The sequence below is a fragment of the Cervus canadensis genome, chromosome 8 (genome assembly GCF_019320065.1).
Source record: "Cervus canadensis isolate Bull #8, Minnesota chromosome 8, ASM1932006v1, whole genome shotgun sequence".
NCBI classification, from domain to species: domain Eukaryota; kingdom Metazoa; phylum Chordata; class Mammalia; order Artiodactyla; family Cervidae; genus Cervus; species Cervus canadensis.
The window spans coordinates 29,513,618-29,528,607 of record NC_057393.1 but is presented as its reverse complement, the minus strand read 5'-3'; the positions used below and the strand labels follow the sequence as shown (position 1 = coordinate 29,528,607).

Here is a 14,990-nt window from a genome sequence, read left to right as displayed (position 1 = left end):
TCCTCCCGCCTTCAATCTTTCCCAGCATCAGGGTCTTTTCCAACGAGTCAGTTCTTCGCATCAGGTGGTCAAAGTACTGGAGTTTCAGCTTCATCATCAGTCCTTCCAATGAGTATTCAGGACTGATTTCCTTTAGGATGGGCTGGTTGGATCTCCTTGCTGTCCAAGGGACTCTCAAGAGTCTTCTCCAACACCACAGTTCAAACATCTAGTTCAAACACCACAGTTCAAAACGCCAGCCTGAACGTCTGGAAGATGGACACCCTCCTACAAAACCACACCACCATTAACACACCTAAAAAAATTAACCTTAATTCAAAATTATCCACCTAACACACATTTATATTTAAAGTTCTTGTGTCCTCCCAAGTTTATTTTATACCTTTGTTTTCATTCATGATCCAATCACATTTCACACCTGGATTCAGCTCTCTCTCTCATCTCCTTTAATCCACAATAGCCTACCTACCTTTTTAGTTGTTTTTCATGACAGTGACTTTTTTTTTTTTTTTTTGAGAATTCAGTCTTACTGGTTGGAGACAACAGTGTTTAGTGAAATGGAAACAAAGAAGAATTCCTGATAACTGAGATGCATGGAAGACTCATCACAGGCAACCTAAGCAATTCAAAATTAACTAAAATTTAAGTTTAAGAAAGAACAACAAAAAGTCTGATTTTCCTCACAACTTCTACAATTTTTTTTGGAAAGATCAAATTACCTGCCTCATAAACATCGATGTCTCTGTATTGCTGGCACACTAACATGTTTTTTTTTTCTACTTTTAGCACACTACAGCATAGCCCAGGAGTGAAGATCAAGACTGAATCTTAAATAAGAGAAGTTTGTCAAGCATGGGCAGGTAATCATTTCAGGAAGAGGAAACATGGTTGAGAAGTGAAAACTCAACCATGAAATTCTGTTATCCTTTTTAAACTTAGGTATATGGAATTCTGTGTTACCTTTACAACTTTCCAGCAAATCTAAATCTGTTGTAAAGTAGAAAGTTTATGAAAGAAAAAAAAAAGACACCTCATCCATGGTAATTTAAGGTAGCTCATGACAGCTGAGTACAGGGTTAAGTCTCAGAGTAATAAGAAGTAAAATTTAAAAAAGGAATGAAATAGGGGCCTTGTATGCATGCTAAGAAATATGGATTTAGGAAACACATTCTTGCCAACTGCACATGAACTTTCTCCAAGCTAGATCATGTATTTGGCTACAAGTCTCAACAAATTCAAAAAGATAGAAACTATATCAAGTATCTTTTCTAAATACAATGTCACAAAACTAGAATCCAGTAACAGGAGAAAAATTGGAAATTCACAAATGCATGAAAAACATACTCTTGAACAACAAAAGAACAAAAACAGAAATCAAAGGAAAATCAGATGAAACATGAACCTGGAAACACAACATACCAAAATTTATGGATGTTGCAAAATAAGTTCTAAGAGGGAAGTTTACAGCTACAAATGCCTATATCAAAAAAAAAGAGAGATCTCAAAAAGCCTAACACTACACCTCAAGGAACTAGAAAAACAAAAACAAACTAAGCCCAAGGTTAGCAGAAAGCAGGAAAAAATAGAGTAGAAATACATGAAATAGAGAGCTGAAGAACAATAGAAAAGATCAATGAAATTAAGTTGGTTTTGGAAAAGATAAACAAAATTGGCAAACCTTTAGCTGGGCTAACCAAGACAAAAAGAGATAGGTCTCAAATAAAAAAGTTAATGAAAGAGGAAATCTACTGAAATACAGAGACTATATAAGCAATTATCTGCCAACAAATTGGACAACCTGAAGAAATGGATAAATTCTTAGAAACATATGATTTACCAAGATTGAGTCAGGAAGAAATGGAAAAATCTGAACAAATCAATAAAGAGTAAAGATTTTAAATCAGTAATCAAAATCTCCCAACAAAGAAAAGCCCAGAATCAGATGGTTTCACTGGTGAATTCTACTAAAAAAAGAAGTAATGCCAATCTTTCTCAAACTCTTCCCAAAAATCTGAAGAGGGAACACTCCTAAACTCATGAGGTGAGCATTACCCTGATACCAAAGCCAGATTAGGATACTACAAAAAAACTGCAGGCCAATATCCTTGATGAATATAGATATAAAGCTTCTTAACAAAATACTAGCAAACCAAATTCAATAGCACATTAAGACTCATATACATGATCAAGTGGGATTTATCCCTGGGATACAAAGATGGTTGTTGTGCTGTTGTTGTGAAAGTCACTCAGTTGTATTTGACTCTTTGTGACCCAGTCCATGGAATTCTCCAGGCCAGAATACTGGAGTGGGTAGCCTTTCCCTTCTCCAGGGGATCTTCCCAACCCAGGGATCAAACCCAGGTCTTCTGCATTGCATGCCGATTCTTTACCAGCTGAGCCACAAGGGAAGCCCAAGAATACTGGAGTGGGTAGCCTATTCCTTCTCCAGTGGATCTTCCTGATCCAAGAATTGAACCAGGGTCTCCTGCATTGCAGGCAGATTCTTTACCAACTGAGCTATCAGGAAAGCCCACAAAGATGGCTCAACACACACAAATCAATAAATCTAATACATTAATAGAATGAAAGATTAAAACTACGGTATTTTCAGCTTTACCTTAGGAGAACCCTGAATAGAATTGGGGATGTTGTTGCCTCTCTATACTGACACCAATTTCAAAATGCTAGTTTGTGTCAGGGTGTGTATCTGGCCAAATGCTTCGAATCTTATATGAAAAACAGTTACAGAAAGTTTAATAAAGAACCAAAGGGAATTACATTTGACTACTTCCTCAGAAACACAAAAGTAATATGAAATACTTATTAAAATGTTGGTTTCTAAGTTTAAAAAAGAAAGTCTCACTTTTTCAAAGACACCATGAGAAGTCATGAAAGAATTCCAAGCAGGAGTAATGTGGCCAGTTTACATTTTAGAAAGATTGAACTGCCAGCAGCGTAGACTGCAGGTTAGAGGCATAGTTAAGGAGACCACAGCAATAGTTCAGAGAAGCAGAGGATCATGGTGGACTTCTAGAACTTAAATGGTGGGAAATTATAGAGTTGAGTTAAGAACTCTTTTGGAAATGGAATTGGGGACCTCAGGCACCTTCATAATTGCTGATACCCAACTCTGGATATGATTGACTGTCTTCCAAACTAGACTGGTTAGTTAGTATCCTCTGCTGTCTTTAGTCTGAAAGGAATACAGTCAGGTTCCTGGAAGCTCCCCTGACCCTGTAGACACAAGTAGGAAGATATTTTATAAAATGCTTTACTTATTGAGTAGCAGCCTGGGTGGCAGCCCCACCTCCCCACCTAACATACACACCCATACACATCCTGTTATATTTCCAAAAGAGAGCACATATGCCAAGATGTCATCCATCTCTAGCCATCTGACTCATAAAGAGGAGACAGGAGGGGCCCATCACATACACCAAGCTATCGGAATGACACTCCTTTCACTGTTTCTGTTCAGTCTAGAAGACTTGGCCTGAGACGATTTTAAAATTTTCTGTTATTTGCAATGTATGGAAAAGTAAATTACTGACATTCACAAGGTAATAAACTGACAAGAACAAGACTGTTTTGTTTTCCCTTTTTAATTTAGAGTCTTGTTAGCAATACATTACATCCTTGATAGAAAAAAACAACCTTTTACACAGTAACTCAAAAACCAACCATTTAAGAAAGTAATATAGTAATCAACTGCTACCAGGGTAAAGAGCTCCTCTCATTTGATTCTACTGGCAGGCCCAGGTTTATCTGAACTTTGAGAAACTCTCTGTCCTGAATGGATGATGAAGCATTCAAGTAAAAGGTAAGGAGTTGTTGAGTTTCTGAGGATTCTGCCTCAAAAGAAGTTCTTCCAGGGACAGCCATAGTTCTCCAGTTTACTCCAATGTTGCTATGTTTCTGGGACGACCAGCATAGTTGCCTTTTGAGGAGTTTTGACAATTCATCAACCTCAAGATTCAGGTCTCATAAAACATTCTTCCCACATTAAAAAAGACTTTGTCCCCACAGTAAAACAGTAGTTTTTCATCGCTTCTCCAGCTTCTTGTACTTGGCTTCTGCAGTGGGGAGAGGGAGAGAAAGAGTTATATCTTTTAAAATTGGCTCTTACAAAAAAAAGAGAGAGGGAGAAAGAAATAAAAAAGAATTCCCCTGTGGTTCAGTGATTAAGATTTCATCTCCCAATGCAGAGGGTGCAGGTTTGATCCCTGGTCGGGGAACTAAGATCCCACATGCCTGTGCAATGTGGCCAAAAATTAAAATATAAAAAAACAAAATCAGCTCTTACAAAGATACTCTTTAGTTAGCATTTCCAGGCAAATCCAAAAATGTCTATTACATTAAAAAAATTTAAAAATATCTATTAACTTCAGTCCTTGTAGACGTCCAAATTGTATCCAAATTACAGGTACACCATAAATGCTAACTATCATATTAGCTATGGACAGATATTTGGATATCTGTCCAAATATAATCAGTGTGCACAACTTAAGGTAAGGAGTCAAATATCCACACACATAACCAAGAATCTAACATGAGTTCCCTACATTCTAACCCTGTCAACAGCACCTGCTCAGACACTCTACCAGGGTTAAGCAAACCTATTAGCACTTGAGCCACCAGGAGCCTTAGAAAAGCATAGGAAGCACTTGCCCCTCCAGGCTCTGTCCCAGGCACCCTCTGAGAGCCAGACTGAAATCCTGAGAGGGGAGCAGGCAGGAAGGCCAGGGGTCTCCAAATGGAGGAAACAGGCTGCAAGTGTCAGACATTTTTATCTCTCTTAATATCTAGCGATGTTTTTTTCCTTCTCTATACAAATTTAAAAGGAGGTTTCTCTTAAAATACTGTGTTGCCATAATGACACCTGGTTTCACCTGAAGTTAACTATTCTCAAACCTTGAGTTAACCAATGCATTTTTCTTATGGAAATGTTTGTCTTAAGCTATGTTAATGTACTATGCATTTACCCCATACTCTGTCTTCATATTTGTATGGTAATCTGCCCTTCTACAAGATTCAAGTCAATCGTTTTACGGCCCAGGATGAATCGTCCGGTGCCGAGATTATCCCAAAAATACATCTTGTGGATGAGGGGCCTGGTGCCATTCTGAGTTTTAAGACATTCCTTTTTTTCATTAAAAGACTGCTAGTGACTATATAACATGCAGCTGAAGACTAGCAGGGGGGTACTCTTTCTGCCCCCTTCTGATGCCTGTGTCAGAAGCTTTCTCTATCTCCTTTATACTTTCATAAAACTTTATTATACAAAAGCTCTAAGCGATCAAGCCTCGTCTCTGGCCCCAGATTGAATTCTTCTCCTCCGGAGGCTAAGAATCCCGGCATCTTTTCGTGGGTCAGCAACAACCTTTCAATCTCAAGTATGTTTCTCCTTTTATGTTCTTATCCCTATCCCTCATACACACTAGGAAAACAATTTTGAAAGATACAGGAATTTAAAAGACCATCAAGTAAACCCCTTAATGTTATAGATTCCCTGTTTCTTTAAAACCCTGAAAGCATCTGGCACAATGCTTTCTAAAGTTCACAGTCACCAGTTAGTAAATTTAATTGTGAACAGCGTTAACCACCACCCATGTCAAATCTCAGTCTGCTACAAACCAATCGCTTGAAGTAGTCAACAACTGTCAAATGATTAAAAAATAACATGTAAATTATATCTATGGTAAAAACAGCAGTGGTTTGTTTTTTTTTAACAACTGTGTTATTTTTAATCATGGATATAAGAGCCAGATTCAGGTAGCAAGGCATCAACACTAGTACCAGTTTCTTCCTTAAAGGAAAAGGAAGCCCTTAAGAAAGCCTTGATTGGACTGCCTACTCTATTTCTGAAATGTGTATCTACATTATTAAAGATGCTTCAGCCTGCTGAACCACAATTAAAAGCTTGAGCTTTGAAATCAATCAGACATAGTTTGGAATACAGCTCTTATAGATAACTAACTTTGTGTCCTGAAGCACTTTCACTGTGCAACTCTGCTGTCCTCAAGCCAGTTAACTCCTTCAACCACAGCTTCATCTTCAATAGAATGGGGCTAAAAATCATGTACTTGCCTCAGAGATTAAAGGATAAAAAAATAATAGGCACAAAATATTAAGAACAGTGCCTGATATATTATTAAGCACTCAGGAAATGTTATTTTATTACCACTAGTCATAAAAAGTTACTCTCCACAGGTTTTGTGAAGATTAAAATAGATCACTATAGGCATACCACAAATGTTAACTATCATTATATAAGGTCATACTGGCAGGAGGGTGCTCTTATCAAATCAAGACAAATAAAAATGGTTACCCAGTTTTTTTGAATATGCATCCAACTTGTAGGCTGCCTGCTCAAGAGCTGCTACTTGCTCCTCAATTATGTTGATCTGATCCAGATAAGGCTGCAGTCCAGCATCTTTAAAAACAAACACAGACCACTGGTTTATACAGCATCAACAAGGAATGCAGAAAAAGGTGGAAAGTAAGCATGCTAGTGTCTCTTCAGCTCTGCCTAAGACAGAGTAGATGGAGTGACATGATTCTGATCACTGGCAGGGCACATGCCTTAGAAGACAGTAGCTAGCTGATCAGGCATGACTGGTGACCTAAACAAAGTTAAGTCTCTCTCATCTACTAGCTTTCCTCTCTTTTAAATTCCTTGCTCCTCAAGCAATCTTTCCATTACTGACTCAGTTTCTTGGGTACTCCCAGACCAAGAAGGAGGGCCCTATAGACAGGGAACACAAATATAAGTCAACAGGAAAATATATTCTACCAACTAAAGTAGCATTTTATGATTATATATGTTATAGTTTTCTGTTTATAAAGTAGTCCTTTACGGATTTCATTGTTAAGTTAATTCACTAGAATCTGGCCACCTTTCCTCTGCCCCATTTTTCTGGAAATAAATGGATCAAATCAAGATTCAGAAGCAGAAATAACCATACCACCAAAGCACACTAATCCTCAGAATGGAAAAAATTCACTTTAACTTTGTAATTCACTTGTAGAAAATGAGCTACCTGAGGACAGAGACCATGCTCCCTTCCCTTCTCCACTGCCCCAAGCACAAAAGAACATTAAATACAAACAAATACGTTTAATTGTAAAATTATACTTACACTTCTGGTTTAAGTCCTTTAAGTTTCTACTAATGTTTATAGCAATATCTTTCATTTCAAGATACTTCAGGCTGGTTAGTTTATTCATATTTTCCAGCAGCTTATAGTCTTCACTGGTGGCTTTAAAACAAACACAGAAGATGTGATACCTTTAAGATTTGTGTAGATCACTAGAATGTGGAATTAACTACCAAATGGCAGTTCAAGGCAGGATCTAGGGAATGTCAAAGAAGCAGGCCACTTCTAACCTATGACATTTATACTCAGCCTATGTGGTCTAGGGCTTCCCTGGTGGCTCAGCAGTAAAGAATCTGCCTGCAGTGCAGGAGCTGCAGGAGCCCTGGGTCTGGGAAGATCGCCTGAAGGAGGGCATGGCAATTTACTCCAGTATTCTTGCCTGGAGAATCCCATAGACAGAGAAGCCTGGAGGGCTACCGTCCATAGGATCGCAAAGAGTAGGATACGAGTGAAGCAACTTATGCACACCCATATGTATTCTAAATGTCTAAGCAGGAATTCAGGCAACAATTGGCAAACTAAACCAAGTAAAATCCAGAAGCTTCAGGATCGTAGTTAGAAAGGGAAAAGATAAACTCATGTACCAGAAAAAGGGAGGTGAAGCAGTCTTGGTCTCCCTACAATATGACATCATATAATTGGGCAGACTGCACCATAAATACAGATACATATAGATGGCTAATAAACATGTGAAAAAGTGCTCAACATCGCTCATTATTAGAGAAATGCAAATCAAAACTACAATGAGGTTATCACTTCAACACTGGTCAAAATGGCCATCATCAAAAAAAATCTACAAATGGGGCTCCCTTGGTGGCTCAGTGGTAAAGAAATCCACCTACCAATGCAAGAGATAGGGGTTCAACTCCTGATCCAGGAAGATCCTACATGCTGCAGAGCAACTAAGCCCGTGAGCCCCAACTCTGAGCCTGTATACTGCAACTACTGAAGCCTAAGTGCCCTAGAGCCCATGCTCCAGAACAAAGAGAAGCCACTACAATGAGAAGCCTGTGCACTGCAACAAGAGAGCAGTACCCACTCGCCACAACCAGAGAAAAGTCCAAGCAGCAATGAAGACTCAGCACAGCCAAAGCTAAATAAATAAATAATTTTTTTTAAACTACAAACAATAAATGCTGCAGAGGATGTGGAGAAAAGGGAACCCTCTTGCACTGTTGGTGGGAATGTAACTTGATACTGCCACTATGGAGAACAGTATTGAGATTCCTTAAAAAACAAAGAATAAAACTACCATATGACTCAGCAATCCCACTACTGGCATATACCCTGAGAAAACCATAATTCAAAAAGACACTTTGGCCACCTGATGCAAAGAGCTGACTTATTTGAAAAGACCCTGATGCTGGGAAAGACTGAGGGCAGGAGGAGAAGGGGACAACAGAGGATGAGATGGTTGGATGGCATCACTGACTCAATGGACATAGGTTTGGGTGGACTCTGGGAGTTGGTGATGGACAGGGAGGCCTGGCATGTTGCGGTTCATGGGGTCACAAAGAGTCAGACACGACTGAGCGACTGAACTGAACTGACCCTAATGTACATTACAACACTATTTACAACAGCCAAGAAATGGAAGTAACTTATATGTCCATCGACAGATGAAGGGATAAAGAAGTTGTGGTACATGTATATAATGGAATATTACTCAGCCATAAAAAAGAACGAACTTGAGTCAATTCTATTGAGTCAGATGAACCTAGAGCCTGTTATAGGCTTCCCTGGTGGCTCAGACGGTAAAACATCTGCCTACAATGTGGGAGACCCAGGTTCAATCCCTGGGTCGGGAAGATCCCCTGGAGAAGGAAATGGCAACCCACTCCAGTATTCTTGCCTAGAAAATCCCATGGACTGAGGAGCCTGGTAGGCTACAGTCCATGGGGTTGCAAAGTCAGACACGACTGAGTGACTTCACTTTCAGAGCCTGTTATACAGAGTGAAGTTAAGTCAGAAAGAGAAAAACAAATATTGTTTATTAACATACATATGAAATCTAGAAAAATCATACTGATGAACCTATTTGTAGGCCAGGAATAGAGACACAGAGAACAGACTTGTGGACACAGAGGGGAAGGAGAGGGTGGGACAAATTGAGAGAGTAGCATTGAAACATATACATTACCATATGTACAACAGATAGCTAGTGGGAAGTTGCTGTAACACAGGGAACTTCAACCCAGTGCTCTGTGACAACCTGGGGGTGAGGGAAGAGGGGAAGGTTCAAGAGGGAGGGAACATACGTATACTTAGAGCTGATTCACACTTTTATATGGCAGAAGCTAACACAACATAGTAAAGCAATTACCGTCAATTGAAAATAAAATAAGGGAAAAAAAACAGCTTTGCAAATAAATGTAGATGAGATGGGGGAGAGATACATATATATATATATATGTATCTCAAAATATATATAAAGTCAACTAGGACCTCAACGCTTCTTAGTAATTCATTTACTACTTGTAATTCTGTATTCCATTTTATGCACTGACTTTTCCAAAATATTTGCCTGCTTCTCACATTCTTGGTTCCCTTCCCCATCCCTACTCAAAGCAAATGGCCTTTACTACAACTTTCCCAAAAGTCAAGCCCACTTAGATAAACTGCCTCAATCTTTCTGCCTCACTTCTAAACCTCTCTGTACCTTAATATATTCTCAAGAGGCAGAAGTGTTCCTAGTCTTGCCAAGACAGCTCCTTCTCCTCCTGTGTGCCTGATCCCAATCCTTCTACCTCTTCAGAGCCTCTCTTCAACCATCTCCTTTCCCTTGCCTTTCCAAATTCTCTCTCTATCCTGGCACCTTCCTCTCTATCTATATTCCAGTTTCCTCCAGCCCAGAAGCACTCCCTCTATTCCACACCTACATCGTTCACTCAGTAAAGAAAAGGAGCTTCACTGTGAACCCTTTTGAAAGAGTAACTTACACTCATTGCTTCCTCCTCCTCACCACTCTCTGGTGTAAACCATTCCTGTCTGGTCTCTGTCCCCAACACCCAGAGAAATCACATGCTCCAAGGTTGTCAGTGCTCTCCTAATTACCAAATCCTTGGCCTTTTCTCAGTTATTATCCTCCTTTGGCTCTCCATAGTATCTGACATTGCTGATCTCCCTCTCTCCATGAACTGCTCCTTTCCTTGGCTGCTATAGCATTTTCTAATCTAACTGCTCTTTTTGAGTGTCTATGCCAGATCTCTTCTCATCCAACCCCCTTAACTATCAGGTCTCAGCTCTTCCTCAGCTGTGACTCATGGCTGATGTTTACATAGGTGGCACATTCCTATGGCACTCCCAGAGTTTTTGAGTTTCAAACTCAAAAAGGTATTTGTATAGATAAGGATGACAATCATAGGGAAATTACAATCCACTTTAAATTAATTTTATAATAAATCATTTATAAATCTAGGTACTTTAAGTACTGTTAATAAAAACTAATTGCCCAATACAGGCATTCCCTGAGATTTTAGTTCAGGTCTTCTTATCTACCTCTAAGGTCTTCCTTGGCAATCTCTTCCTACACATCCTAAACTCACACTACTAGGCAAGTGACTCCCAAATCTGTTTCTCCTGCTCTGATCACTCTTTGAGCTCTGGACTCACATATTCAAGTCACCTGAATGTCTTGTTAACAGTCACCCGAGTATCCCAGTAATACCTAAAATCAGCAAAGCCCAAGCTGAAAATATTATTTTCACACTAAACATGGTTCCTCTTTCCAACTTGCCTATTTTGGCTGATGGCACCACTGGCTTAAAACCTCAGACATGTCTTTAGCTGCTCCCATCCCTCAATATCCACTTTAACAAGTCTTATAAATTCCACTTCTGTAATGATCTTGGGTCCATGCTCCTCTCTCCACTCCTTTTACCATCACTCTGTCACAGACCATATCTTTTCATCTGAAATATTGTTATTCCATCTCTCCTCCATATCCACACTCTCACTGCTATCAAATTTGTCTCTTTCAAATGACGGTGACATACTCAAATACCCAGGAGCCAGCAATATTATGTAAATGAGTGAAGCAAGCCAGGTGTTTGCATATTAAACACAAAATTATTCACTTCTACAAAGAAATACACTCTCATTTCTTGGAACAGTATGATCTTCTTAGTCTATCATTTACTTTACCAATTTTGATAGACATTGGTACAGAAAACCATTTCTATACCACTACTAAAAAACAATATAAGCAGAGTAATAAATGGCAACTGACACCAGGTCTCCATAAAAGGGAGAAAACAGGGAGTAGGGGGGACAAACTGCACCATGCTGGTCCATTTAAAGGAGACAATGCCCAACTCTAGTCAATTAGAGCCTTGCAAGAATGGGAGCATTGCCATGTCTTTGGAATTTTTTTAAAAAGCCAAAAAAAAAATCATCTAGATTTTGTTGCTTGGTTTCTCTTGCTCAGAAATAAACAAATAGGCTGTTGGAGACTCACAACCCCTCCTATTCTACATCAAGCATTTTCTCATAGATTCTGGTTCACAAATTTAGCTCACAGCAACTTCCTGGGGAAGTGAAACAATATAACAGACCCTTATGAAAAGCTACACTTGACCCAGACTTCATTTTTTGGACCTTCCTTCACACATGGGTCATGCGTTCACTTGGAAATACACACTGGACCAAAAAATTAATGTCTCAAAGAGTGGGTCGTCAAATCCTCTGGCCAACCTAATAGACCCCAAATTTTGCTGGTCACTCCCCATTTCCCTTGAGCCTAATTTAAGTACATCTCTTTAGCCAAACAAACAGCTTGCTTATACCACCTCACTCACTAGTCATTTCCCACTTTTCGGCTTATCAATTCTTAGATTCTCTACAACCCCTTTCAAAATACACTTCCCCCAAAGAAGCACTTCTTGATGAATTCTTTTTCGTTTTCTCAGGCTCAGTCTACATTATGGAGACCTGAAGGGTTATATTAAGTATTCTTACGTGTTTCTGCACCGAACTTTTTTTTTTTTTTTGAAGTACAGTTGATTTACAATGCTGTGTTAATTACTGCTGTAAGCAAAGGGACTCAGATATATATATATATATATATATACACACCACACACACACATATTCTTTTTTCCTTACATTCTTTTCCATTATGGTTTATCATTGGATATTAAATATAGTTCTCTGTGCTACATAGTAGGACCTTGCTGTTTATCCCGTGTTTCTGAAAGTAGTTCCTGAATTTCTCCAGGGAAGGGAGGGACTTCTTTCCTACACTTTCTTGACCTCCGCAAACTTTCAACAGGCATGTTTTGAAGTTTATGGGGTTACGGAGGGAGCCACAGACTGACGCTACTAAAGCACCTCACCGGTTTGCCGGTGCCAAACCCCAAACCACTCCAGCGGGTGGTGCCCGGCACTACCCGCATCCATCCGGACAGTGCCTCACCCGTCAGTTCCCCAGTCAGGTAAGTTGCCATTTTGGAGAACATGTCCCGACAGAGCTCATTTATGTCAGCCTCAGCAGGCTCCTTTGCTTCCTCAGCAGTCTCCACGGCGACATCATCTGAATCAAAGGAGAATGAGTAAGTGCCCCGCTCTGCCCCGGTCCTAATCCAGACACAGCAGCTTCTCCCCACACCCCTCCACCTGACCTCATTCCATCAAATCGGCTCCGTAATTCCGTTCGGAGTTCCCGCCTCACCTGCCCCTGCCTCATGCCTCCGCTCCCTTGCACCGGCCTCAGCCCACACTTGACCTCGCGGCCACTGCTTCTCAGTTGCCCTGACAGAACAAACACGCTCACACACAGGCGCGCCCCTTCGATCTGCCCGCTCCCGCCAGGTGAGCCCCGGCATCTCGGGCCTTGTACCCGGAGACTCAGGCCTCCCACCGGACATTTCATCCCCGTCCACTCCGCATACCTCGAACTGGCTCCTCGCGGTGGGTCGCGAGGACACCCTCGGCCGCCGCCGCCGCCATGCCCTGCCCCCGCGCTGCTTCCGGTTGTGAGGTGCTGCGCATGCGCGCTGGGCGTGCCCCGCCCAGGGTTCAATGCCCTGTCATTCTGCGCTTGTGAGCTAAGTTATGTCTCAAGCAATGAATAATAACCAAGAGTAAGCACTAAGCCCAAATTTAAAGCTAAAATAGTCTTCGTGAGTCAATGCGCTGCCAAGGGTCCGACATCTGGAACCAAGGATGCACTCAATCCCGCGGCCACTCCCTGGAAGTATCGCTAGCCTAGTAAGACCCACGACCTCTGGGATGGATCGAGCCCAGTGTAGCCTGCTGATTATAAAGTGGTAAAGAGACAAGTTAGCCCCTCCCCAGAGAATCCTCACTCTGGCCGGTATTAGTCTCTGAAAGACTGCTCAGGAAATCCATGCTTTTGAAGATAGTCTCATCCAGGCTCTGGAAAACCTTCAGGCAGTTATACCTGAGCCAAAATACTCTCTCTTCCGCTTCCCTGATAGCTCAGTTGGTAAAGAATCCGCCTGCAATGCAGGAGACCCAGGTTCGATTCCTAGATCGGGAAGTTACCCTGGAGAAGGGATAGGCTACCCACTCCAGTATTCTTGGGCTTCCCTTGTGGCTCAGCTGGTTAAGAATCCACCCGCAATGCGGGAGACCTGATTTTGATCCCTGGGTTGGGAAGATCCCCTGGAGAAGGGAAAGGCTACCCACTCCAGTGTTCAGGCCTGGAGAATTCCATGGACTGTATAGTCCCTGGGGTCACAGAGAGTCGGACTGGACTGAGCGACTTTCACTTCACTTCACTTCCGATGTCCTAGATTAAGGTCAGCTCATTGGGCCTTTTTTTTTTTTTTTTCAAACTGCAGACTGGCACCTGTTTCTCTTCCGTTGCTATAACCTTTCTTGAAGAAAGCTTAGATCATATATTTTTTTTTTCTGGTCACACCACCTGGCATGTGGAATCTTAGTTCCCCCAACCCGGTAGGGGATGAAACCTGTGTGTCCACATTGGGAGTACAGAGTCTTAACCACCAGGGAAGTCCAGTTATAATTTTTCAGAACTAAGGATACAGTCTGGTGTTCTTAATTGCATTCAGCTGTTTCAAGTACAAGTAGAATGTATTTGATGGGATGGAAGAACAGCGATGGGTGAAGGGAATGGATGAAAAAGAAACTGGGGAGCAGCGGAATGTGCAAAATGAGAGAGGAATAAAGATCACAAGGGAAGAGAGAGGGGATATATAGCAGGTGTCAAGAGGCAGGCCTATACACCCAAAATCTTAATGTAGGAGTTTTTTGTCTTATCTCTGGTTATTCTCCATCTGCACTCTCACTGCCCACACCCAACAGTGCACGTGCGTGCACACTCAAACACACACACACACACCCCTTACTCTCTTCACTCTAAGGACAAGAACACCCTAGATTACCACCTCCACTTCCTCCAATAGGTCAATCATAGTGTCCACCATTTCAAACCATTCCTATGAGTCAGAAATTTTTCCTTCAGGACTCCTGGGGCAGCCCAGCTTCTTCACACTGTCACTGTCCCAGCTCTACACTTCCCAGGAGGGATGAGCTTTCTCCAGTCCTAGTATTAATACAAGGATGGGTCACAGTTCCAGCCCCTCTTCTTTCTCCTGCCATCCCCAAAGCAAGTGCAAAATCCTGGTTTTCCTAAGGATTTTTTTTATTGATAATCACCAGGCAACCCCACAATGTTCTGTGGAAGGACAGAATCAGAGTCCCCCACATTTTATCCAAAGATCCTAGAATCCTAAGGTAGTTTCTTGGCCAGCTTCTCCTCAGGCTTCAGCTCTGTTCTGGTTCACACCCCTCTCCCTGTTCAGTGGCATGTCTGGAGGCAGGCTTGCCACTGAGCCTTCCTGGACTTTGC

At 41.3% G+C, this 14,990-nt stretch overlaps 1 protein-coding gene across 1 annotated transcript; it reads right to left on the bottom strand.

The window, feature by feature from the left end:
* Positions 1–3,586: 3,586 nt before the first annotated feature.
* BLOC1S2 (biogenesis of lysosomal organelles complex 1 subunit 2) lies at positions 3,587–13,160 on the bottom strand. Its single transcript, XM_043476891.1, has 5 exons — positions 13,045–13,160; positions 12,570–12,686; positions 7,140–7,259; positions 6,329–6,433; positions 3,587–4,073 (listed from the first exon to the last, which is right to left on the bottom strand). Exons 1-5 carry the CDS (start codon positions 13,142–13,144, stop codon positions 4,042–4,044), a joined length of 474 nt encoding a protein of 157 aa, XP_043332826.1. The 5' UTR covers positions 13,145–13,160; the 3' UTR covers positions 3,587–4,041.
* Between the last annotated feature and the right edge of the window lie 1,830 nt (positions 13,161–14,990).

Excerpts from the sequence above, each read along its gene's own strand:
- BLOC1S2 (XM_043476891.1), bottom strand. The coding sequence starts at position 13,144 with ATGCGCAGCACCTCACAACCGGAAGCAGCGCGGGGGCAGGGCATGGCG. Across the intron at positions 12,687-13,044 it reads CCGCGAGGAGCCAGTTCGAG|ATGATGTCGCCGTGGAGACT; the intron begins GTATGCGGAGTG and ends CCTTTGATTCAG. Across the intron at positions 7,260-12,569 it reads CCTGACTGGGGAACTGACGG|CCACCAGTGAAGACTATAAG; the intron begins GTGAGGCACTGT and ends TTTGTTTTAAAG.